We start from the raw sequence: 25,470 nt of genomic DNA, 5'->3' as shown, positions 1-25,470 counted from the left end.
CAGCAATTTCCAGTTGTATCTCTGAGGCCCTCTCACAATTGCTGCTGCAGCCGCACTTCCCAGTGGCTCTAGGGAGTATCCTCCTAAGCTTTTGCTCTGGCTGGGCCTTCTGGCCTGGAATTAATTCAACACCTATTTACAGATCATCTCCTCAGTCACTGGGGATGCTATAGTGTGTAAGACAGACACGATTCCTATTCTCATGAAGCTCACAGTCCATTGTGAGGTGGGGGAGGCAGTCAACAAACGAATAAAATATATAGTATGACACACTGTGCCAGATGTGCAGTGGAGAAAAAGGAAGCAATTTGATGATAGCTTTCCAGCATGTTCGGGTATCTGCAGATCAAGTCCATGTCTTCTACCTTCTCAAGAATTGCTCAGTTACTCTCCCATGTACATTTCATCATCCACTCAAGTGTTTAAAAATATTCATAGGATTTGGATTTGGATCCTGTTGGATTTATAGATTTGGGAACAACACACAACAGCTGGCCATCTGTGAAGATGGTGTTTTCCCTTTTAACTCAGGTCTTCTCTATCATTGAGTAAAATTTTAAAGTTGTATCTATGAAGGTCTTTGCATCTTTTTATCAGATGTATTTTGAGGCCCCTTATAGCCTATGGTGCAGAATCTTTTTTCTATGACCTTGTCTACTCAGTGATGGCTGGTGGATAGACTGAGTGTAGGCTCATCTCCTGTGATCAGGTTAGAGGGGTTCAAGAACATCAACCTGGTGTCATTCCCTGTTCAGAGCTCTGCCTGACTTCACTCCAGGCTCTTCCCTCACCTTATCTCAGTGGCCTGGCTTTTGTCACCTCTGGTCTTTGCCCACGTAGTCCATCTTCTCCCTTGGCAGACTCTCTTCCACTGTCCCGTGTTCAGGCTTACCGTGGGGTTGCCTCACCTGCCGTGCACCTCTGGCCAGTGAGAGCTGCAGGACTCACAGTGCCTGCCTCCCCACAGGTGGGAAAGCAAGGCCCTGGTAAGGAAGGAGCTGTGCAGGGGCAGCCTTGGATCCCACAGCACTGGGGCTTCAGGGCAGGAGACTGGAGCCTGGCTGCAATGCTCTTGTGGTGCCCTGCCCCGACCCCATCCTTCACCTGGAAGCACTGGCAGTGGAAAGCCCCCTCACAGTGGGCCAGGCCCAGGTGCTCTTGGCCAGACCTGGGAGCTAGTGATCTGAGTTGCTTAGCAACCTGGGACAACAAAAGCCTTCCAGGTCATGGTTGCTGAGTAACCCTGGAACTCACCAAAGTGAGCTTCCCTCCGAGAGAAGAGCACAAGAGCACGAGAGAAGAGCACGGTGGGTGCCTTGGCTTGGCCCCAGACAGCCCCAGGCAAAGCTGTGAGCCTTCCCCTAAGTTCTGTCTCTGCCCTCTGCAGCCTTCCTGTCCCAGACCCTGTCTCAACAGGTCTTCCACCCTCTTTTCCCTCCCTATTCAGATCAACTTTCCATTGCGTGCCTCAGTGGAGAGCAGAACAAAGTCCCAGGCTCTGCCCCCATGCTGCCTCATAGGCTGTCACCTGTTCTGCATCAGCCCTGATCCACCCAGTCACAGACACATTCAGGGACAGGTCCTTGGAAAACAACAAATCCAAGGTTTTTATTACCGGTCAGAAGGTGCTCCCTCACAGTGTGAGAAGAGGTACATTGCACAGCTCTACTTGCAGGCCTGGTGGGGCCACCCGCCCACCCTGCCTGCCCTGCCTCTTGAGTGGGCACCCTAAGGCATTTCATATGTTGGTGTTTTCACTTTTGTTTTCTTATAAAAACAAAACCAGTCCTGGAGTATACAGAAAAAAACCCCTGTGATGAATTTTCAGGACCAAACTTAAATGGGAGGGGTTGGAGTGGGGGTTCTGAAGGGCCGGGACAGTGGCTATACTGGCCCAGTCCCCCCACCAATCGAAAGGAGCCGTTGGAAGGGGATCCGAGGAGAGGGCGGGGCACAGCTGACAGGAGGGCCAAACTCAGACAGGAGTGCACCCTGTCTTCATCATTTTTTAACTTTCACATACCATAGAAATTTAAGCAAAATAGCTATTTTTTATATATTAATATATCTCATATATATATAAATCAGGCAAATAAGGAGTTCAGGGGGTGTGGAGATGGGCACTCCGGAGGTGCCTGAGGCCGAGGCGGGACACTGGGTCTCTGGTGCCTGGGGGCACTAGCCCAGGCTGAGCCGAGTGTTCTTATTGCTGATTTGGGGCCTGGTTCTGGGGTGGGGAGCACCTGCAGGCCCTGCCCCCCAGCCCATCCCGGCCTCTGGGGCGAGGGAGCAGCCCTCACGTGGCCAAGGCTAGGCAAGGGGCTGTTGCCCTCAAATCTACGTGGGGGCCCCTCAGTGCCTCCTCCCCCACAGTGGGTGCAGCTGTAGCTCCAGAGACAACTGACCTGTGGTCTCCTGGGCCAGGTGGCCCCTCCAGTTCCCTTCTCTGTGGAGTCCGTGCTCCCAGTGACTGGGCAGCCGTGACACAAACATGGCCCTGCTATGTCGAGCTACAAAATGCTCCCTGCTCAAAGGGGTCTGGCTTCCTGATGTCTTCAAAAGAAGGGGCTCTTGCCAGGACACATTTGTGGCAAGAAAGCACACTTAGAAAGTTGTCTGCTAAGTGTTGTACTAAAAATATTTACTAAACGTCTTGGCTGGAAAGAAATGGAGATAGTTTTTTCTAAAAAAGTCAAAAGTGGCTCCTCAGGAGGAGCCAGTGCCTTCCCTGGGTGGGGCTGGTGACTGGGGCAGCCCAGGACTCGGGCCAGCCTGCCTGAGTTGTGGTAACTGGGAGCTGGGGTCCCACTGGGACCCAAGTCCACAATGAAGGGGCTCCGGTGACCCGGAGCACCTGGGGGCTGAAGAGAATGCAGATCAGCACTTCCTCCTTCCAAGGTGGGAGCCCCAAAAAAGTGTTAAAAAAAAAAAGGCGAGGGTGGGAAGGTTTGGGGGGAGGGCCACTGAGTACTAAATTGAGTGCATTAAAGAAGAGGTGGACCAGGCTGTGCAGGCGCCTGTATTTGCAGGAGAGGTGGCGCTCAGAAGATGTTGGGGCACATGTGCCAGTCCTGCTTCTCCTTGGCCTCCCAGTAGCCGCCCTTGTACATGCAGGCCGTCTCCCCGGTCAGCGGGTCCAGCCTCTTCTCGAACCACAGCGGCATGTACACATCGGCCTCCTTCTCTGCTGGACGGGCACAAGGGCGGGCGGGGGGTGGGCGGGGGCCTCCTTCCTGGTCCACCCCCTTCCCCATGCCCCGCCTCCCTGTCCCCCTCCTTGTCCCCGGGGCACCCCTCCGCGCCCCATTCCCTTCCTTCCAGGAAGGAGCCGCTCCCCAGCCCCGGGGTACCTTCTCTCGGCCTGCGCCCGGCCTCACCTTCCTCGGCGCCACAGCCCCGCGAGCAGGCCTCCAGCCTCCGGCGCCGGGACACGCGCTGCTTCTCCTCCAGCCGCTGCTTCTCGCTGTTGGCCTCGTCCCAGTGCCCCTTCTCCATCAGCCGCTGGTCGGGCCGCAGGCGGCTGTCGGTGGGCGCCACGCCCTCCTCGTGCTCGTTGAGGGTCAGGGCCAGCTCCGAGAAGTAGTACATGTTCTCCGCGTTCTCCCTGCGCGGGGTGGGGGGGGGGGGGGTGGTGAGCGGGGTGAGCCGGGGTGAGCGGGGGTGAGCGCCCTGCACCTGCACGGCCCCGCCCGCTGCTCCCGCCTCGCTCCTCCCTCCTACCCTGGCCCTACCTCGCCCGCTCCACGCACCTGCCTCTAGTTTTGCTACATTCTACTCCCCTGAAAATCAGCGCATTTCCACCAGTTTTTCAACTAGATCAATGCGAAGTTGTTTCTAATCTCACCACTAATGCTTTTCACGTCTGGGACTGGCGATGTCCTCCCTTCACATCTGTGAGGTTGGTTACGCGCGCCTCTGCCCACTCTGCAGGCCTGGCGAGGTGCCTCCACGCTCTTCATTGGTTGAAGGTGAAATTTTGTTGACTCTCTTTTAGGTTTCTCTGCTTTACTGAGTTTGCCTTTAGAGTCCCTGCCCCTTTATGCAGTTACATTTTCTGATGTCCACCGTATCTTCTTACATCCGTGGATTAGTTGGAAGTACATTTCTTGAATTCATAAACATCTGGGGATTTTTTTCTAGTCACCTTTATTTCTAGTATAATTGCCTTGGAGACAGACAATATACTGGCATAATCTCAGTTCTTTGAAATTTGCTGGAAGACGCAGTGTATGATCAGTTTTTGCAGATGTTCCATGTGTACCTGCAGAGAATGTTTCCTACAGTTGTCCAGTAGATTCTATGGTTTAAACTCTTTATTTTGTTTGTTTCTAGTCATTACTAAGAGGGTTTTGTTAAAATGTCCTACTTTGGTTGTAAATTAATCCCTTTCTCCTTGTCTCTCTGCCAACTTTTGCTGTTAATATTTTGAGGCTATGTTTTTTAAGCACAGGATACGTTCAGATTTAAAGCTCATCTTAGTGAACTGAGCCTTTATCATTATGTCCTTCTTAGCTCCTGTCTTACCTTTTGTTTTAAAGTCTGTTTTGCAACATTAATATAGCTACAGCAGCTTTTGTTTATTTCTGTGAACATATCTTTTTCCAACTTGTTATTCCAGTCTTTTTTCACTTTCTTACTTAGATGTATCTCTCATAAACCAGGTATAGTTGGATTTTTAAAACTTATCTGAAATCTCATACCTGTAATGAGAGTAATTAATGTGATTACTGATATGTTGGATTTAAGTCTTTTTTTTTTTTTCCTTTTTGTTCACCTTATTTGAACGTCAGGTGTACAGCTTTGGATTAGTCATGACCCCTTTTATGTGACACCCTCTTTTTCTTGGCCCTTGCATGCCTCGCTTGTATTAATGCAACTTAACCACCAGAAGAACCTCTAAACAAAAGGTAGAATCCTGACAAAACCTACATCTAACCATATGGAAAACTCACCAATCTATCCCCTCCTCAGGCAGCTGTCAGAAAGACTCCTAGGTTCATTAGTCCCTTGCTTACCTTTTAATATAATTTTATTGAATATTTAAATAGTATTAAATGTGCATGTATGTGTGTGTGTGTACTCATATACATATATTTACATCCTTATTTTTAACCGTATAAAAAAGAATATCATGATGTATGTAATAACCTTCTCGGACTTTTTTTTATTATATTACTAAAATTTATATTGTTGCATATTTCTGTGGTTCATTAGTTTCAATGAATGAATATTACTGTGTAATATTGCCTCCTGTGAATAATACCACAGTTATGCGTTCGGTAGATCTGGGTTGTTTACAAGTTTTTGCTTTGGAGTAATATTATGCATGTTTCCTGTTGTACATTTGCAGGAATTTCTCTTGAGTGGAATTGCTGGGCTATAGCGTCCGTGGCATGCTTCTTTAGGAGGTAAGGCTAACCTGCTTTTCAACATGGTGGCACCAATTCACATTCTCACCAGCGATGTGTAAGAGATATTGTGGATCTACTTCTTCTTCCACACTTGATACTGTCAGGTTTTTAATTTTTCTTTAATTGAATGAAGGCAAGATGGTCTCATGTGGCTTTGATTTGCATTCCCCTGTTTACCAATGATGTTGATCATTTTCATATGATGACTGGTCACATGTATTAATTCTTGTGTGAAATTCTTCCTCATGGCTCTTGGGCTTTTTCTTCCGGATTGCTTTTGCTTTATTCATGTATTAGGTATTCTTGACTTTTTTTTAGTTATTATTTTCAACTTTGGTTGAATACTTTTTTATGTATTCTCAATATTGATCTGTTGTTGGGTATTAAGTGTTATGATTATCTTCTGCAAGTTTATATATTGTGTTTTCACTTTAAATTGTCACTTAATAAGCAAAACTTCTTTTAATGAAAAAATATTTTAATATAGTTCAGTACATCAGTACTGTTCTGTGTCTTGTTTAAGATCTATTTCCTTAAGGACTAAAAGAACTCATCAGTATTTTCTCCTTAGAGTTTAACTTATTGTTTAACAGCAAATCAGGCTTAATACTTTTTCTAAGACTTTTATGTAGAGTCAATTTCTATTATAATGTCAGGAAGAGATTCAGTTAATCTTTTTCCATATGGATAACCAGTTTCCTAATTTTTTTTAGGGAACAATGCCATCTTTCCACATGATCTCACATCACCTTTGTTACATACCAAAGATATATATATCCATGGGTCTGTTTCCCAGGCTCACTGTTCTTTATTTTTATTTTTATTTATTTATTCATGAGAGACACAGAGAGAGGCAGAGATGTAGGCAGAGGGAGGAGCAGGCTCCAGGCAGGGAGCTCGATGTGGGACTCGATTCCAGGACTGTGGGATCGTGCCCTGAGCCAAAGGCAGAAGCTCAACCACTGAGCCACCCAAGTGCCCTGGGCTCACTGTTCTATTGCAGCTTCAAAATAAGTCATGATATCTAGAATAGGGCTAGTGCTTATTCCTCTGTTGTTCTTCAGACATGTTTTGGCTCTCTATTCTTCAGTATAAACTTAAAAATCATAATATCAAGCAATGAAAATCACTGTTGGGATTTTGTTTGATCTACTCTTTAGATGATAACATCTTTGTAATACAAAGTCTTTCTTCTTTCTTCTGGTTTATATGTTGACCTTTCTCTAATTTCTTAGATTAGAAACTCAGAAAAAAAAAGTCTCAAAATGAACGAGTTTATATATGCCTGTTTAAGGCAATCCATTTCCTATGAAGCATCACCTTTGTTACATCTATTCTCATTAAATTTTAAGTATTTTATGGTAAGATTTTATTTATTTGAGAGAGAGAACAAGCAGAGGGAGAAGGAGAAGCAGGTTCCCCGCTAAGTAGGGAGCCTGACTTGGGGCTTGATTCCAGGACCCTGGGATCATGACCTGAGCTGCAGGCAGACACTTAACTAACTGAGCCACCCAGGTGCTCCAATTTAGGTATTTTAAATTTTTCATTCTAATTTATTATTTTACCCATGCGTTATTTAGCAACTTAACAATTTTTTCCAAACATGTGGGGACTTTCTGTCATCTTGTTCATAACTTCTGACTTAGTTGTCTTATCGTAGATGTTGTCTGTATGCTACCCTCTAAATCTGTTGAGTCTTTCTTTAAGGTTCAATACACAATAGATCTTCATATACATTTGGTGTCTACTGGGGTAAAAAGTAAAAAGTCTCTGATACAACTGCAGGTATGTAGATATCCTGTGCTGTTTTGATCTCCTCAGATGCTTGTTGATCCCCTCGCCTCCCAGCCCCACTCTGCATTTGACTGATCAACAAGTGGGAAAGGTGTAATGAAGTCTCTCTGTCTCCCATCGTGGTAATGGATATATCAATTTCTCCCTTTACTATCAATATATGCTTTGTGTATTTTTGAGGCTGTTTCATCACATGCATAGTGAAACTCATATTTTCTGAAGAACTCAAACTTTTGTCATGTAGCAACTCTTCCATCCCTAATGATGCTTTTGTCTTATTAAAGTCTATTTTATTTGATATTAACATAGCTCTTACAGTTTTTTCAGTTAGGTATTCCCATGATGTCTTTTACTTTCAACCTCTGCATGTCTTTGTTTTTGACATTTCTTAGAAGGTGCATGTATTTGGATTTTTAAAAATCCACTCAGGGCAGCCCCGGTGGCACAGCGGTTTAGCGCCGCCTGCAGCCCAGGGCGTGATCCTGGAGACCTGGGGTCGAGTCCCACATCAGGCTCCTTGCATGGAGCCTGCTTCTCCCTCTGCCTGTGTCTCTGCCTCTCTCTCTCTCTCTCTCTCTCTCTCTCATAAATAAATAAATAAACAAATAAATCTTTTTTTTAAAATTTTATTTATTTATGATAGTCACACAGAGAGAGAGAGAGAGGCAGAGACACAGGCAGAGGGAGAAGCAGGCCCCATGCACCGGGAGCCTGACGTGGGATTTGATCCCGGGTCTCCAGGATCGCGCCCTGGGCCAAAGGCAGGTGCCAAACTGCTGTGCCACCCAGGGATCCCAACAAATAAATCTTAAAAAAAAAAAAATCCACTCAGTATTTTGCTTTTTGACTAGTGAGTTTCACCTGTTTTTATTTGTTATGCTTGGGCCTATTTCTACTGTGTTGATTTACTGTTTTTATTTGTCCTTTTTTCTTTTCATCTTTTCTTACTATTTTAAACATATTTGTCTCTTCCTTCTAATAAGAACATAGTGATCCTTCACATTCCTTGATGCCGTCTCTACTCTCCTCAGACCCTGTCATGTTAACATTATCTACATCTTAAGTTCTGGATTAGTATGGGAGTTTTTTCTCTTCTACTGTGGTCTTAGTAAAGCAGCTTCTGGATTTTTTTTCTCCCCCTTTCAAAGTACTAGGAACACCTGGGTGGCTCAGTTGGTTAAGCATGGACTCTTGGTTTTGGCTCAGGTCACGATCTCAGATCATGAGATCGAGCCCCGGGTCAGCTTAGTGTTGGGCATGAAGCCTGGTTAAGATTCTCTGTCTCTGCCTCTTCCTCGGCCTCCCCTCCCTCCACCATCACCCTTCCCACCCCCACTCACTCTCTTTCTCATTCCTTCTCTCTCTAAAACAAATAAATAAAATGCTTTCTCTTTTTCTTTTTTTTTTTTTTAATGCTTTTCCTAATACCATTTTCATTGTGGGTTTTGTGTGGCAAACCTTCTGAGGTTGTTTGCCTGATGACATTTTCTGTTGTTGTTGTTAATGTTCTCACATTTAAATGATAGTTTGGCTGGATAAAAATCTTAACCTTCTAATTTTGTTTTCTTCTACTTTGAAAATATTACTCCAGACATTGGCTATTGAAAGATGTTGATCTTTCTGATTTGTCAGTCTGATTCTTTATCCTTCATTGTAATCTTCTTGCATTCCTCTCTGGAAGCCATTAGAATCTTCTTTGCATTTTAAATTTTCACTGTAGTATGGTTTGGGTGAAAGCTTTTACCTCTGGTGTCTGAAACCCTACAGGCTCTTCAACGCAAGGTCTCCCATCTCTTTGTTCTTATTCTGGGAAATGTAGCTGCATTATTTAATTATTTCTCTTTCTTTTCCCTTGTTTTTTGTCTTTCTTTTTCTTCTGGGATTTCAATTAAACATTGTTGTAATGATTATTCTGGGAATTATAACAAGCAGCCTTCACACAGCCAAAAGTTAACATACCTTCTTGACCTTCTTCTTGGGTAGTGCAAAGGCCTTTGAGAAGTTTCCTTTCATTTATCCCTCTTCTGACTTAAGTGATCACATAGTTATATTTTATGTTTAGAGTCTAAATTCCACAAGACATCATCACCATTCCTGTTTAGTTACTGTTCACTTAGGTTCACATAGTTTTGGTTCTTTTTTCATTCATACAACTCAGTGCTTCCATTTGGGACCACTTTCCTTCCACAGGAGATGTATCCTTTAATGTGGGTCTGTTGGTGGCAACGTGAGTTTTTATATGTCTGAAAATAAAATACTTTAAAAATAAAATACTTTAAAATTCTGTAAAGGTGTTCTCGCTGGGTGTGTATGACTGTACGCTGTCAGCGAGTCTTTCTGCACGTGGAAGGTCTCATTCAGCCGTCTCGAAGCCTCCATCATCGCGGAGGTGGAGGAGACACAGCTGTCACTCTGCTACTCCACAGAAAGTCACACGTGTCTTTTTCACAACTGGCTGCTTCATACTTCCTCTTTGACTTAGTTTCAGCATTTCTACTATAGATTTGGTGTGGAAGATTCCCTGCAGTTTGGTCTCTTTCCTCCTGGACTCTGACTAGAAGTTTGCTGGACTCTGCTCACTAGCCTGATGTGTGGCTAGCCACCCCAGGGGTCTTCCTGAGATTCTGGACTCCCAGGGCTGCTGCTCCAGGGACTCACTCAGGGCCCTGGTGGTGAGCTTTCTCTCTGTTAGCTTTTTGTCTTTTCCAGGTCTTGTCTCTTTAGCTGACCTATATTCAGTTGATGGATTCTATTCAACCTTCCTAATGGGGGTTCTCAAGTTCAGTTACTTAATTTTTCCTTTGTAAAACTTCTGTTTTGCTCTCTTTGGAACCTGCCGTACCATTTTTTATAGTCTTCTGTTTCTTGCATTTGGTTTTTGTTCCTTGGACTGTGGGACTGACTCTGTCCTTACCAGCCGGTTTAAAGCCTTCACAGGACTTGCTACCACTTGATATGGCCATGCTTACTTATACCTGGGTGTCTGTCTCCCACATGGGGGTGTCAGCTGCAGAACACGGCCTCTGCCTACATGTGGACAGAACCTCCGTCTCCACCCCAGTGTCTGCCACTCATCCCTTATCTGGCTGGATGCTATCCCCTGCCTGCCCTCTATCCCCTTGCCTCCAGCTTCCGCTCCCTGCCTGCTCTCTACCCGCCCTGCAGCCCCACTCACGGCAGTGGGTACTTCTTCCACAGCAGCTTGGCTGGCAGCGTCTGGTACACTGTCTTCTGCTTCCCATCCGAGCTGGGGCTGCTGGGGCTGCTTTGCACGATCTTGGCGCACTCCATCTGTTCATCCCACGAGCCTGACAGCACGTAGTGGGCTTTGCCCTGACTGTCACTCACCACTCCTGTCACCTGTGGACATTGGCAGGATCAGCATAGGCACACACCCCACTCTAGCACCCCTCCCCCTCAAGATCCTAAGGGGTGGCCATGCTTACTTTCCGGGCTACCTCTTTGGAGAAGTAGCTATAGGGCAAGAACTTTAGCTGGCACCGGTCCTTGGTCTTATGGTTCACGATCTCAATGTCCCCTGTCTGGTGAGGGAGGGTAGTCATCAGCGGCCCACCTCTAGGCCACATGCCCCTCCCTGAGGGCACCCTCCTGACCTGGTCTATCCAGAGCTTGCCCACAATGATGTTATGCACAGTCGAGGTGCTCTTCCTCCACACGTAGTGATTCCCACTGGCCTGGAATTCTAAGTGGATGGCACCTGGAAGTCAGATACAGGGTCAGAGGTCATGGCTCACCATGCTAGGCCCCAGCCAACCCGTCTGCCCACAGTCCCAGGGTCCTGACAACTGGAAGCAGTATTCATGTAGACTGGAGACAGGACATAGGCCAGGGAGGTGGGAAGCCGATTTGCGGAGAGACTAATGTCACTCATGGAGGCCCCAAGCTGGCTTCTGGGTTGGTAAAACCCTCCCCCTTATCCAGAACATCTTTCTGTCCTTGGAGAGCACAGGGCTCCAGCTCACCTAGCGGCATGATGGACAGGTATTTTCCCCGGAACTTGCTGGAGATGGTGATCTCCTGCCAGAGGCTCCAGCCATGCTTGGAGAACACGTAGTGTGCAGCTGATGGTGGGTGGTGGCTCACCTGAGACCAGACCCACAGGACATGAGCGTCTACTGGACATGGGCCCAGGCTTGCTCCCCAACCAGCTGGGGGGACAGCCTGCCCCGTGCTCAGCACGACCGGCTCCCTGGCTCTGGGAGCAGGCCTGCCTGTTCCTCTAGGGACCACAGACTCATAGCAGCCCCCAGGAAGGATGGTGCTTTGAGTGAAAAAGCAAGAGTGTGGTAGTGGGACCAGTCGGGGCGGTCCTGGGTTTGCTGTGGTCAGGAGAAGAGGGCCGAGGCTTCTCTCTGCTGGACTTGGGCTCTGAATGGGGGGGGAACAACAGAGCCTGGCCTCAAGGAGGCCCCTGGGACAGGCTGTGCTGAGGGCTACTGTGCCCACTCTCTAGTTAGCTGCCCCACTCATCTGCAAAGGGCTGCATCTACTGTGCTGTGTTGCACGGGGGGGCCAGGCCAGGGAAGCCATTCTAACTTCCTTCCTCCCTCCAGGCCAGCAAGGCTCCAGAGCGGGAATCTACCTCAGCGGCCTGCCTGCCCCGGGTGTGGACGGTGTTGCAGCAAGCTCTGCACAGCCCTGCCCCTCGCCACTCTACTCTGGCACTGGGCACCCCTTACTGCTGCCTCACCTGCCGGTGTTCCCCTATCCGCTTCCCCCCTTCTTTGTTCTTCCTCATCTCCATGGCTCCTTTGGTGGTAGGGTCCTAGGGCTCAGCCTCCCCCCAGCTTCCTCACTCCTCAGGGCACCTTGCTGCTCGGCCTCAGGCAGGCTTGGGCCCAGCTGTGCCCTCCAGCTGCCCACCGGATGTTCCACTCAAGTGGCTGTTTGGACTGACCAGATTGCCTGACGTGCCCACCTGTATCTCTCATTGTCTCCTGTCACCAGAAGTGGCACCTCACTTCCTCCCTGGCCTCAGAAGCACAAGTCAGACCTACCAACCACTCCTTGTCGCCCACGGCCAAGGCCTAAGTGCCCTAGAGCCCTCCACACTGGCAAACCCAAGCACATGCCTGGAGCTCTGCGTCATGGCTTCCTGCTCAGGCTGATGAACACGTCATAACAGCTGCTCACACCAGATGCTTCGGAGTCATCCCTGGCCTTCTTTCTTGTGTTCCTCCTCTAATCCTTAGTAAATCCTGGCTGTATTTTCTTCAAAATACATCTAGAACCCGCCCCATCCCCCACCAGGCCAGAGTGGGTGGTGCAAAGCGGCTGCAGGCTTTACTCTCTGTGGCAGCCGGGGGGGTCCCATAAAATAAGTCAGGTGTCACAAGACTCCTCTACCTGCCACACACAGTGAAACCGGAGGCCTCAGGCTGCCTGCCCACTTCCTCTCTGGCCTGTGCTCCTTTCTCCCTCTCAACTTCAGCCAGCTCTCTAAAGGAGCCAGAACCATCCGTCACACGCAGCACCTGCTCCTCACGGCCCCTTTCAGGAGAACAGGCACCCCGTCTGCTCAGCACCTGGTACTTTGGGGGCACTGGGTCAACTCTGTTCGGTGAAGAAGTGAATTCACTCAGGAGTTCAGGCCCAGAACGCCAGGCTCATCCTTGCTGCTTTCTTTTGCCTCCCTCCCTCCTCCTTCACCCCACATCTAAAGAGTTAGCAGATCCCCAGGCTCTGCTTTCTAAGCAGCCTGTGCTCTGCCCCCCACATGCCCTGGTGTGTCACGGCCACCGCCCTCCTGTAGTGCTACACTGCAGCCGGAGCACGCCTTTTAAACTAGCCACTTGGCCATGAAATGTCTGTTTTCTGAGCTCTGTCCCAAGCCCAGAACAGTGAGTGGCCCACAGCTGATGTCCAGCAGCCCACTTGGGAAGCTCTATGTTGGATGCCTTCATGCAGCACCCAATTGGGTCCTCCCAGCAGCAGGGGAGGCACCAACAGAGTCACCCCTTTTCAGACAAGGGCGCCAAAGCTCAGGCTGAGATGCCACTGCTGAGGCTCCCAGACCTCAGGGCCCAGTTTTGGCTCCGCCCCGTGAGAATACACATCTCTGTAGGGAAGGCATGGAGAAGGGATAAGGGCAAGCTGACCTGCCCCCCCCACCGGCAGGACCTCTGGACCCCAGGAGCTCCTCACACTCTAAGCCTGCACCATCACTGACCAGGCTCCCCTCTGCCTGCCACCTCCCCCGCTCTGGTCCACCTGAACTGCCCGACAGCACCAGACACATATCCCTCGATGGCTGCATGGTTCCTAGCAAGGAGAGGGGCCTCCCCTGCCCTGCACACCAGCCCTGACTCTGTCCTGGGACAGATGGCGTGTCCCCGGACCTGTCCCCAGCTGCTGACTGGCTCGGCCCCGCGGGCGCGGGCCTGGCTGGAGTGGATCAGCGGAGCGTGAGTCGAGCTCACCTGCTCGCAGAGGGAGCGCAGGCCCATGTCATCGAGGCGGTCCAGCTCAAAGGTCTCCCCCAGCATGGGGTTGAAGGGCTTGGCGATGCGGTGCACAGTGGTGGAGTAGGAGGACACGGAGAAGGCGGCCACCAGGCACATCTGCTCCACCGAGCTGGTGCAGTGCACCGCCTTGTCCAGCAGGTGGTGGTACTCCAGGTCCTCCGTCAGCCGCTGGAGCATGGACAGGGGCTCGTTAAAGTTGACCTGCGGACAGGCAGCGGTCAGGTGCGGCTCCGGCCCCAGGTCGGCAGGCACCGTCACTGGCTCCGGTGTCGGGGGCACCGCTGCTAGGGGGCGCTTTCACCGTGAGTTTCCTCTGCTCTAAAGCCCTGTTCCAACCCACTGCTCCCTGCACGCTCCTCCCCAGCGCCTCCGGCCTCAGTTTCTCCACAGCCTCACCGCTTTCTGACCTGCTCTATCTCGTACCCTGGCGCTGGTGGTTACTGTCACTCTCCCCTCCGAGGATGGGAATGCCACAGACGCCCGCGTTTCTGACTTGGTCCGCAGAGTCAGAGTCAGTGAGTGGATGGGTGGGTGGATGAGGGGGTCTTCCTTCTGAGCTGTTCTGCTGGGTTTCTGGTAAAGTTCCTGTAGGTGGCCCCCCATCCTGGCCTCGGACAGGGACGACCCAGACACTGTCGTGTGGCCTCTGTGACCCTCCCCGCTTTGCAGATGTGGACACACAGGCCATAGCCGTGACGGGGCTTGGCCCCAGGGCACACAGTGAAACCAAGTCTGGCCGGAACCCAAAGCTCTTCCTCCCCGGAGATGCCATCGCAGCCTGGTGGCACGAGGAGGCCGGCTCTACCCTCACTGTGTGACCTCACTGGCATGGGCACCAGAGACCACTCTGGGCACAGGGGACGGCCCAGCCCTGCTGCCTCCTTCTACGAGGATGGGGCAGCCAGGATACTATGAAGCCCTGCCAGGGGCAGAGGTGCTCTCTGGGGGTCCCCACGCCCCCCCTTAGCTCCTTCCCCCAGAGCCTGAAACCTCTGTTCTCAGGGGGATTTTGGCAACGTCGTTGAACATGATTTGATCATTTGTTACATGCTCCTCCGGTGTCATTAAGAAAATAACACCTGGGCTGCTTGTACTTCTCAGAGGCCAGGACCTCTCCCCCACGCACACCAAGAGCCCGCGGAGCCTGCTGCGGCTGCCGGCCCCAGCCCGTACCGGCATGGGGATCTTGGAGAGCTCCCGGCCGATGCAGTTCTTCATGATGCTCCAGAGATTAAGGCTGTAGTTGGGTTTGTCAGGAATGCGGACACGCCTCTTGACTTTGGGGGGGCCCTTGGGCACAAGCGAGGCGCCATCTAGCACCTGCCAGAGAGAATGCGGCTGCTAGCGGAGGCCGGGGCGCCCCTCCAGCCCTCCAGCCCTGGCCCTACCTCCACCCAGTGCAGTCCGAGGACCGAGCTGGCCACTGGCGAGTTGCTGGCGCAGCAGCAGGCTGATTGCCCGACCGGTCAGACCAGGGTGTGGGCAGCCAGGGCACCGAGGCCACCCCCAGGGGCCCAGAGCCCACGGTGCCAGCCTGCCCTCCAGACACACTTGGGGTCTCCCCTCACTTGCATTGTCTGATGAGGTCCAGTCCACTGAGCCTGTGGTCCCACCCTCTGCTTTTCTGAAGAAACACAAAAAAGGGGAGGCAAGTTATTTACAAATCCTGAGGCGTCCTGGGGACCTAGCCAGACCCCTCATGAGGTGCAAGGGGCGCCCCACCCCAGGGCTGCTTCTCCAAGGGGACATCTCCCGTTTGGGACATTCAACTGGGCTGAAGGCCTGGGGCAGTGATTGGAGGGGCTCCCATGCACTGATGCCCCGTAGGAGGAGCCACTTCAGCAAAGTGGCCCGAAGTCTCTGCATACAGCCCCCTCCTGGGACTGGCTGACCCAGGTCCTGGATGAAGCTGGGGGTGGCCATTTCCTCTGGCAGAGCTGCCTAGGGACCTCCCAGCCCCCTCCATCAGAGACAGGCCCTGCTGTGTCCCCACTGTCTGCTGGTCTGACTCTCGCACTAGACCTGGGTTCCAGAAGGGCAGGAAGTGGGTCAGATACATCCCTGTGCCTGCAAATACTTATGGTGAGATGGTTGGCCAGAGCAGTGACGGGGGTGCTATGGCTGAGGGGCCCAAGGACAGGGCACCTGGGCCAGCTGGGGCAAGGGACAGGCACTTGGCAGTCAGGGTCTCAGGAAATGGGGAGAATTCACTGGGGCATTAGGGCAAGGGGCCCCCTTGGCAGAAGCCCCAGCCGCAGCCCAGAGTGGCTAACAACCAGGGAAGGTGGCACTTTGAGCCTTGCGGCTGTGTCAGGAGGCTAGGGAACCAGTGAAGAGTGTTGAGCACAGGGGTCACCTACTTGCTGGTCGGGTGGCAGCAGAGAGGCCTGGGGCTGTTGGCTGAGGTGTGGAAGGTGGCCTGGATGGGGGTGCAAAGGAGGACACAAAGCCCAGGCCCCAGGGGACTCCAGGATTGGGAGAGGTGGGCAGGGAGCCAGAGGGGCCCGAGAGGGTGACATTGCTGGGTAATAAAGTGAAAGGAAATTCAGAATAGCCAAGTCCAGCTCATTTTGAGAGTAATATAAGCAAATTTTGAAATATTATTGGGAAGTGGGCCGTGATTGAGTTGGAAATACGCTGTTGATCGGACTAGAAACTTCATGAGGGGTTAGAAAGAAACCAGGACATGGGGGTGGTGATGCGTCAGTCCACAGAGGCCAAAAATGTGTGGCCAGGGGTTTTAATTGCCCTCTTCCCACACCTCCCCTGGACTGGGCTTCAGGGAGCCCACGGAAGGCAGTGTGGGTTGTGATGGACAGCAGAACAGATGCAGGGGGGGAGGGAAGGGGTAAAGCCACTGGGAAGCCTGTAGTCCCTTGTCCATGAGGGGCTGAGTGCCCTGCCTCAGGGTACACCCACAGGTGAGCATGAGAGGCTCTGACTCTGCTTGGCCCCATGGGTGAAGGTGGCAGTGGGCAGTTATGTCACCATTCCCAGGACTTGGAGCAGCAGCTCCTCCCCAGGCCACGGCAAGGGCCCCAGACACTGGTGGGGCCCATTGGCCACTTCTGTGTCCCTCAGGGCTGCCACTCACCACCCTTCTACTGTTAGGGCCTGAGCAAAGTAATGAGAAGAGCCTAATGAGGCAACTCCTAAGTAGAGCAAATCTCCACAAAGCCCCAGGGTGCTGCCTTCTGACCCAGCCCGCCACCCAGGTCTCCAGCTTCTTCCCTATTGTGGGTCTGGCCCCCAGCTGCATGGTCCCACCCATGGGCACTTCCCGAGGATCCTAGAGTCTGACAACAATGTCCCAGTTACCACTGTGTTCTAATGTGTATCTAGAAGCATCCTGAAAGAGGAGGCTTTTATGAAAAAAATGAAAGGCTTAGAAATAGAAAATAAGAGGGACGTCCTGCATGTCCTGTATGTTCAGGAATGCTGGCGTGGTGGAGGGAGTGGTGGGGACTGCCCCAGCTCCGAGGCAAGAAGGCGCAGTGCCTTCCAGGCCTTCCAGGCCTTCCAGGCCCCGACCCCAGCCAGCTGGCTGGAACTGGATCCCGCCAAGGCCCCCGCCTCCACCTCCACTTAAAGTCACACCCTGATTCAAATTCTCTGTGGGCATTTTGGATGTAAGGAAGAACAGGATAAATTGAATCAAAATATAATGTGAAGCAAGACTTGAAACCCCAAGTGCAGAGAGTATGTGGAGCCTAAGAAGAAGGAGGCGAGAAAGGCTAACTACGGGGGAGAGGCTCCCTCTGGGCGGCCGGCCCTGCCTGGAGAGCGCACCTGTCCTCCTTGGCCTCAGTGATCACGGTAATGAAGGATGTAGAGTCTTCCATGGCGTCGAAGTACTCAGTATCTTCATCTTCCTCACTGTCTTCTCCTTTGGGAGTTAAGAGGCTTCCTAGAGACATACATGAAACCGCTGCCTCAGTTTGCAACTCTGTGAACTCACTCACTTGCCTGAGGAAGTCCAGAGCCCAAAGGGTGCCCCCCGCTTTGGACCCTGCCTCCCAAGGCCCCCTCGTCCCCTCCCCACTCCAGTCATCCAGTCACCTGGTCTGCATTAACCTGGCTATGGCTGCCCTCGCTCCCCTTCCTCGAATGAGCGTCCTGCTCAGCGCTCTGGCTCAGAGGCCTCCCTCCTGGAAGCCTCCCCCGATCTCTCAACATGCTGGTCAGTGTCTCGCTTCCCTTTCTGACGGGCCTGTCACCCCCTGCCCAAGCCTAGGTGGGCCGCCACCTGGCGCCGGGGCAGCCCTGCCACAGAGGGAGTTAGGCTCACTGGACTTTTCTTGTGAGAACTGGAGCCTAAATGCAGAGAGATAATTGCCCTTTGGTGGTGGGTGTGGGAAACACCAGCACACAGGCAGGCCCAGATGCGGGCACGTTAAGAGGCATGTGCATCGGGGCAGAGGCTGCGTAAGCAGAGTCAGCTGGCCGAAGGAGGAGTAGACGGGGCGCCTGGGTGGCTCAGCGGTTGAGTGTCTGCCTTTGGCTCAGGGTGTGATCCCGGGGTCCTGGGATCGAGTCCTGCATTGGGCTCCCCACAAGGAGCCTGCTGCTTCCTCTGCCTCTGCGTCTCTCATGAATAAATAAAATCTTAAAAAAAAAAAAACAACCAAAAAACGAGCAGTAGACAGAGCACAGGTTGGATGAACAGAGGCCGAGCAGCCCTGAGCATGGGGCCCAGGCTGGTGGCCGTCACCCACTCACCTTCGCTGAAGCTCTTGGTGGGGTTGGCTGTCCGGCCGGGGGCGCTGCGGAAGGCGCGCTCGAGGCTGTTGTGCTGTTTGGCTAGCTGCTCGATGGTCTCCTCCAGGTGGATGCGCTGGTCTCGCTCATACTGCAGGGCGCGCTGCCATTTCCGGCTGTGTGTCTCCGCTAGTTCCAAGAAGTCTCTGCAGGCCTGGGTGGGGGGAGCGGTGGCTGGTGAGCACGGGGCCTGGGGCAGGGGCCTGTCTGCCCCACACCCCACCTGCCAGTCAGTGAGGAAGGGCCTGGGGTGCTCTCACCCCCCCAGTGGGGATGCTCCGAAACACTTGTGCTGCCCTTTCGGCTTCTGTGGGGACATGGGGACTCTTTGGCTTTCTCAGAGCCAGCCTGGGGACAGGCATCTGCCCTGGGCGGCATCCCTCAGTCAGGATGCCATCTGAGAGTGCCAAGCCCGGGCTGTGGCTGGCAGACGCTAGGTTTTCAGACGGCCGGGGCCTGAGTTCAGCTGCTGCATCCTCAGGGTGCTGGACCTGAGGTCTGTCCCAACCTGTCCCCATGAGAACCCGAGGTATATGCAGCTCTGGGGCCAGTCCCTGTCCTTGGCACGGAAGGAAGGAAAGCCACATTCGGCTATCCTTCCTGGCCTAGAGAGGTAAAGGGTCTTGTCTGGCACAGGAAATAAGACTGGACCTTTCCACGAGGTTACCTCAAAGTCTGTATCTGCTTTTTAAGTAAGGTTCCCCTTCAAACTTGTGGCCTACGTGACACCCAGGTTCCTTCCAGCTTCCCAGGTCTGTAGTGGTTCCACTACGCTCTTACGAAGGAGGGGTTGTCATTGTGCCCCTGTCGTCAGGGAGGGCTCGGGCTCAGCTGTCCCCAGAAGGCAGTGAGGTCTGAGCCAGGGACCCCTGGATTCGCCCCTCCCGGCCTCCTTTAACTCAGTGTGAAGGGCCAGGCTTCCTCGGCCCACCGGGCACCAGCACTCTCCGGCCCTGCCCCCAGCACTCCCCACGCCCTGTGGCACCCGCTGCTCTGCTCAGCTCCACATCATCACACGCTGTCTGACCCCTGCCTGACCCTGGGGGTTGGAGTCTTGCTCTGCTGGAGGGAGAGGCACAGCGCCCCTCATCCGTGCCACAAGGACAATGCAGCCCTGTCCTGAGGGCTCTTGGGAGGAAGGAGGCAGGAAGGTGATGTGGAGTGCCAGGCCGAGGAGTGCTCTCTAGACACTCGTGCGGGGTGGGGGGGTACCCCGCAGGCATCGGCAGCTGCCCACCGGCTCACCCCACTGCTCTGACCAGTCCCCCCCCCAGGGATGGCACTTGCGCCAGCTCGGTCGGGTCCCCTCATTCACCCCTCCACCCCCCACAATCTCATGTCTACACGTCAGCTTCTCTAGTGACCATGCCTGTTTCTCTTTGTCCCATGGAACCTCCAAACTCAAAAACTGCTCCAGACATTTGCTGGATGAGTGGACACCCTGCTAAGGGCTGGGTGTCGGGGCCTCTCGGGAGAACAGACGGACGGTGCCTCGCCAGAGGGGGCAGGCTCCTGCGGGGAAGGGCCCCAGCCGGGGCCCCAGAGGGCAGGCTGCCTGGCAGGCCCCAGCAGCACCCCGCGCCTCAGCCTTCCCTCCTCTCATCTCCCCTCCCAGCACCCATGAGGAGTGCCCCCCATCCCCACACACACCATTCTGCAGATGTGATGGAGGCCCAAGGAAACCAGCAAAGGAGAGTCAAAGGGCTTGTTATCAGGCCTGCGCTCCTGCGCAGGCCACGCTGCCCCTCTGAGCCTGTGTCCTGTGAGACAGAACAGTAATATCTGCTCTCACAGGTCCCTGTCCGCCTGGGCCCAGCACAATCCTCAAGGTCGGAGGAGTGGCAACATCTCCCATTGACATGTGAGGAAACTGAAGCTCAGTTTCCAGCAGCTCCCCTGCCAGGCTCTGGGGAGGAGGTGTATTCACTCCATCTCAGATTCAGGAGCTTCCCACTCTCCCTGAAAGGTCCCTCCTGGCCACACCTAAGCCACTGTAACCCGCTTCTCCAGGAGGGGCAGGGATTTATACAGGCAGGTGACCTGGCACAGGTTGGGGCAAGAGTAGAGAAATCTCCTTATGCATTTATCAGGCTCTGGAGACATAGAGAGGCTGCACCCAAGGCAGCCACAGGCCAGGGCTCTTTAGTTTGTAAATTCTGGATCTTTGAGGCTCACCAGCTGGTGTGGGGCTCCATTCACTGAAGCTCATGCAATTTGGGGATGAGGACAGGCCCAACTCTGCTGCTCCCTGGCTTGTGACTTGGAGCCAAGCCTTTACCACCCAGGATCCCCCAGCAGCCTTGTCCCTGGCCCCTGCTCCTCTCTCACCACTGCAGACCCCAGGGTGGGGGCCCTGATGGCAGACACATGACCACCCACTCCAAAGGCTGACTAGAGTTTGCCCCAGTGGGTACAAGAAATAGTAGTGGTGTAGAGTGGTGGGCAGAGTACTCTTCTGGGCACCTCAGAATGTTCCAGATGCGTATAGGAGTCCTGGTGAAACAGGCTCTGAGGTCACATGGCCAGAGGCAGCAGGCCCAGACCCGGACCCCAGCTCCTTGTCCCAGAGCTCGGGCCACTCTGAGTCGCCCCTCCCTCGAGATCCCTATCCCAAGTCCTCCTTGGCTTTCCCACAGCCCCAAGCTCAGCCACGGTGCCCAGTCAAGTTAGTCTCAGATCCTGCTGCCGGTTTGCTGACCAAGGAAGGAGTCCTCACACCTCAGGGGTGCCGGTCCACCTGGCTGCTGGCCCCAGCAGCTTGCCAGGCCCTGTGGAGCTGGGTGTGTGGAACAGGTCAGAAAGAGGCCCAAGTGCTGGTGGAGGGAGAGCACCTCATTTCCCTGGGTGGGCATGGGTGCCAGGCACACCGCTTCAGCAAAGCGCCTTGCCAGCTCCCTCCCCCGCCCCCGAGCCTGAAGCCTAGGGAGAAGGAGCACCCCAAGGCAAGAGCAGGATGGGCGCCAGTGCCAGCCTTCCCCACAGAGCCAGGCCTGCCTGTCTCGGGGTGAGGGTGCAGGTGCCTAGGCTGTGCCAAGCACTCGGCCTTTCTATGAGCAAGATGCACAATGGGTGCCTGATGGTCTTCTGGGTTCTTCTTGGTCTGTGGGTGCTCTGCCTGGTGGCATGCTGCCCCCCTCCCCCAGCGGGTGGCCTGGCAGCCGCACCAAGCCAATGCCCTCCTCAGCACTGCTCCCGCACACATGCCTTCCACAGCTCCCTGGCGACTTCTACAGCTCCAGTTTTAACACTGATGGGCACTTTGCTTTCATAGAACTCCCGGCATTTACAACAGGACAAGTCATCCACCCTTCCACCCTCACGTGCCTACCTGGTGTCCCTCCTCAACTGCCAAGGTTTCTTCCTCTGCTGCCGCCAGCCTTCTCCAGGGCCCATCCCAGCCACGCCGTAGAGAGGCCGGCGCCGGCCTGGCCCCCCTGCCCTGGAATGCTGAGCTGGGCTGTGCACTGTGCGCTCACTAAGCTGGATTAGGCCTGGGGCCCGCCGGGGGCTGGCTGGGGGCAGCTTCCGTGGGCCCAGGGAGGAGCCTGGCTGACCCATACCCTGAACTCCGTCCCATTTCCCCTGAGGCTCGGCCACGACTCTCAGAGAACTCGCACCCAGCCCTGAGCAAGAGCTCCTAAGCCACTCCGAAGCCCCCTACCCCAACTAGCTCTTAAGTGATGCAAGGGACCAGGATGGAGCAGAAAAAGAGGCCCGGCCTCTGGGCCCCTCATGGGCACTGCCTATGCCTACCCTGGGCCAGGCTTATAGCCTCCTGGGCCTTGGTGTCCTCCTGCACAGTCCCTGATTCCATGACCCACTGAGCGGTCGCCCTCTGGGTGGGAACAAGGTTCTGGTCTCCCAGCCCTGTCCCTTCCTCCTGCCCCCATGGCTGTTGAGAGGGTCCCCAGATAAAGAGGTGTGGGGTCCTGGGGGTAGTGCCGTTTTACCTCTGTGTGGAGGCTGGGGAGCCTGCTGAGCTGCCCCCAAGCAGTGAGAACCCAGAAGCCCAGGACTGAAAAGGCACCCTGTGTACTGGAGCTGGTCTGCTCAGCAGGAGGCTGGGGGTGCTGCTGGGCCTGCCCACCCACTACTGGCTCTCCCCGCTCAGAAGCCCCAGCTGGTGAAGGGGCTGTGAGGCCTCTCACCCAAGCCGTGCGAGCTCCAAGGGGAGCTGCTGCTGGTCATCCTGACAGGGATCCCGCGGGTCAGTGTCTCCGAGCTGCAAACCTTTGCCCAGCTGTGCCAGGAGGAAGGAGGACAAACTCTAATCGCTTTTGTTGCTCCTAATCCTAATCCTGACAACGACCTCGCCGTTCCCCAAATATAGGCAGGTGAGCAGGGCATGGGGTCAGCCGTCCTGGGTCCTATGTCTGTCCTGTGTGTAGCCCAGGAAGCCTCTCGAGCTCTCACAGGGGCTGCAGAGCCAGGACCCTGCTTAGGCCTGGCCTTCAGGGGCTGCTTGGGAAGCACTGGCGCCTGCACTGTCACCGCCTCCTAGACAAGTGCATGAGGAAGGTGCCAGAGGATTGCTGGACGTTGGGGTGGCTGGCCCTTGGACTCAGGGAGGAGGTGGGGTCAGGCTAGCGGGGACCTGAGGGCTCCCCAAGTGGATGGGTAGTTGGGCCTTTCCACTCTCAGCGTTGCTGGCGCTGCCCACCTACCAACTACCCCACCTCACTGGTCCTCACACGGCCAGCATGACTGTGGACCTGCCTCTCACTGGCCTTTTATCATAAAGTAGCAAATAGAACGAAGGGGTGCAGAGTCCTGGTCTTCCCGAGCCATAGTGCATGGCCAGAAGCTCACACCTGGGGAACAGGGTCTCTCCTTCTCCCCCTCACCAAGGAGCAGCTGAGGCTGCCCTCAGTTCACACCTCCCAAAGGCAGGAAGGAGCAGTGCTGAGATTCAGGCCAGGCCTCCGTGGCTCAGAGGCTGCTGCAGCAGGACATGCACAGCCATCTCAGGCCTCCAAGACCAAGAGCGGGGACCCCTGGAGCCAAGATGGTCATGCTGGGCTAACCTGGGGCTTTGGGGGGCGGGGGGGTAGTCCCTCTAGGTCAGGCCCAGCCAAGCTGCCACGCTGTGTCTTCAGCACCCTCCTGGCCCCTAGAGGCCGAGCAGCTCCCAGGCCAGGCCAGGCCAGGCCAGCCATCCGCCTCTGTCCCCTCCTCACACTGCACTCAGAATGGCCTGCTCAGCACACACGGAGGCCAGCCCTTCCCAAACACCGAAGGGACGGTCATGGCTTCTCCTTGATATGATTCAGGGCACTGGAGAGGCAGCTTTTCACTTCAATTCAAACTTTAAAATAGCCCTTTGCACATTCTAAATAGTTTACCCCTTGAGCACAGGAACCAGCACCATCTGGCCGCCAGTTTGCCAACTGATTTTAAACAGTTATGGAATCTATTTTTATTCATCCCCCCAAGCCCCAAATGAGCAAGCTGTCAAGAGCAGAACAGTGGTCAGGTGGACAGGAACCTGCCCACGGGCCCCAGAAGGACAAGGGAGGGCAGCTCCGGGCCCCTCACCACTGCTCTGCTTGGGTCGGGGGCAAGAATCCCTTTGTGATCTCCAAATGGGGCTAGGGGAAGCCTTAGAGCATTTCGGGCAGCAAACAGCTCCGATCTGGGGCTGTATTTCTATGATGCCCCGAATCTGAGGCCTTGGCCTACTGCTCCGTCTATCTATCCTACACCTCATGCCCGGCCCTCCTGGCCCTCCTTGTCCCCAGCCTGTCCACGCCTGCACTTTTCTCTTCTAGCCTCCTTCAACCGGATTTGGAGCCGACTCCCTCCCAGTCTGGCTGTGCTGGTGCCTCTCTCCACAGCGTCCCTGCCCCAGAATCCACACCCTCATCTTGTCCAACCAGCTCTACTGCAGGCACCAAAGAGTGTCTCGAGCAAGCCACTACCTTCTTCAGTAAACTGAGAGGCCCAGAGTGCGAGGCCTGTCCCATCAGGCCCTTTGAAGTGGGCCTGCGGGCCAGTGCCACTTCCTGCCCCCACAGGGCACCTCGACTGTCTGGTTTCCTGTGGGGCTCGCCCACTGCCCAGCTCTGCTGACTCACTGGCTGCACAAAACCTGTTTCTGGGAAAGACCCTCCTGCATCCTACCTGAATCTGTGGGACTGAGCACTGGGCCTGAGTCCAGCATTGTGAGGCTGAGGTGGGGATCCGACAGCCAGGGCCCCCCCATTCCTCCAGCGGCTTATGCCCGCACCTTACAGTCCCTTAATAGCCCAGATCTCTCCCTGCACGCCGCTCTGCTGGCCCTGCCCTCAACACACCGAGCAGCCTGGCTGGTGGCGCCAGCTCCTCCCAGCAGTCTGAGCCACCAACCCTCCATAGGGGACAACGAGGCGCCCCCTAAAGGGGTTCCAAGTGTCTGCCCCTGCCTCACCTGTAGTCCATTCTCCAAGCAGCAGGGGCTCTTGCCAAGATGTGGGTTGGACCACTGTCCTTGGCTGCAGGGGCCTCATTCAGAGTGCAAAGCGCAGTGTCCTGCGTAAGTGCAGTCTCCTGTGAGCAGCTCCTCTCCCCAGGCCGCCCCTCCACAACTGCCAGCACTCACCCCGGCTGCCCCCTGCTCCAGGCCTGCCCACCTCCCTCCAGGTGCCCTTCCCCTCCTCTCCGGCCAGTCTGTACCCGGGGCTACGGCCCCCCAGCCTGCTCAGTCCCCTCTGAAGGTCTCTTCACCTCTGACATGCCTTATCATCTGTGTGGTGGTTTCCCCGAGGGGATACAGGTTCCCCAAGGCTGGGCTTTGTCCGCCCTGTGCCCCAGGGCTAGACCAGGGCCTGCTCGGATCACAGAGGGATCACGGAGGACCTCCTATGCCTCCGTGTCTGCCGAGGGCTGCACACCACCCTGCTGCAAAGTGCTCAGCAGATGTAAGCCAGGCTGACCTGAACTCCTGGCTCCTAAGGGCCCTGGGGTGGCCCTGGGGTGGCCATGTGGTTGGAGGGGCTGAGTCCTGGGCTCCAACCCAAGTCACACACTCTGAGGAGCCTCCCACG

At 54.2% G+C, this 25,470-nt stretch overlaps 1 protein-coding gene and 2 long non-coding RNA genes across 13 annotated transcripts in view; 2 read left to right on the top strand and 1 right to left on the bottom strand.

Annotated features, from left to right (window-relative positions):
• The first annotated feature begins 1,268 nt into the window (after positions 1-1,268).
• On the top strand, positions 1,269-3,226 carry LOC119866206. The gene is made up of 3 exons (XR_005379386.1): positions 1,269-1,349; positions 1,448-1,650; positions 3,030-3,226. It is a non-coding gene; the product is annotated as an uncharacterized LOC119866206 (long non-coding RNA).
• Positions 1,584-25,470, bottom strand: part of OSBP2 (oxysterol binding protein 2) — a 212,183-nt gene continuing 188,296 nt past the window's right edge. For 9 of the 10 annotated variants that reach the window (XM_038575656.1, XM_038575658.1, XM_038575654.1 and 6 more), the window contains 11 exons: positions 18,410-18,602; positions 17,480-17,597; positions 15,263-15,314; positions 14,864-15,010; positions 13,646-13,891; positions 11,189-11,309; positions 10,820-10,923; positions 10,652-10,747; positions 10,381-10,565; positions 3,378-3,604; positions 1,584-3,187 (listed from right to left, as the gene is read on the bottom strand). In XM_038575656.1, the coding sequence (XP_038431584.1) occupies positions 3,042-3,187; positions 3,378-3,604; positions 10,381-10,565; positions 10,652-10,747; positions 10,820-10,923; positions 11,189-11,309; positions 13,646-13,891; positions 14,864-15,010; positions 15,263-15,314; positions 17,480-17,597; positions 18,410-18,602 (1,635 nt within the window). In that variant the 3' untranslated portion in view covers positions 1,584-3,041. The remainder of the gene's footprint in view (positions 3,188-3,377; positions 3,605-10,380; positions 10,566-10,651; positions 10,748-10,819; positions 10,924-11,188; positions 11,310-13,645; positions 13,892-14,863; positions 15,011-15,262; positions 15,315-17,479; positions 17,598-18,409; positions 18,603-25,470) is intronic. The other variant, XM_038575653.1, reaches the window with a different exon arrangement.
• LOC102153263 lies at positions 3,681-16,521 on the top strand. Of its 2 annotated transcripts, XR_005379385.1 has the most exons (5): positions 3,681-3,968; positions 5,351-5,408; positions 7,233-7,327; positions 11,780-14,205; positions 14,360-16,520. It is a non-coding gene; the product is annotated as an uncharacterized LOC102153263 (long non-coding RNA). The 2 variants fall into 2 exon arrangements; XR_005379384.1 differs by having other exon boundaries at positions 11,780-16,521.

The sequence above is a fragment of the Canis lupus genome, chromosome 26 (assembly GCF_011100685.1).
Source record: "Canis lupus familiaris isolate Mischka breed German Shepherd chromosome 26, alternate assembly UU_Cfam_GSD_1.0, whole genome shotgun sequence".
Lineage (NCBI taxonomy): Eukaryota > Metazoa > Chordata > Mammalia > Carnivora > Canidae > Canis > Canis lupus.
This window is presented reverse-complemented; position numbering and strand designations above follow the sequence as displayed.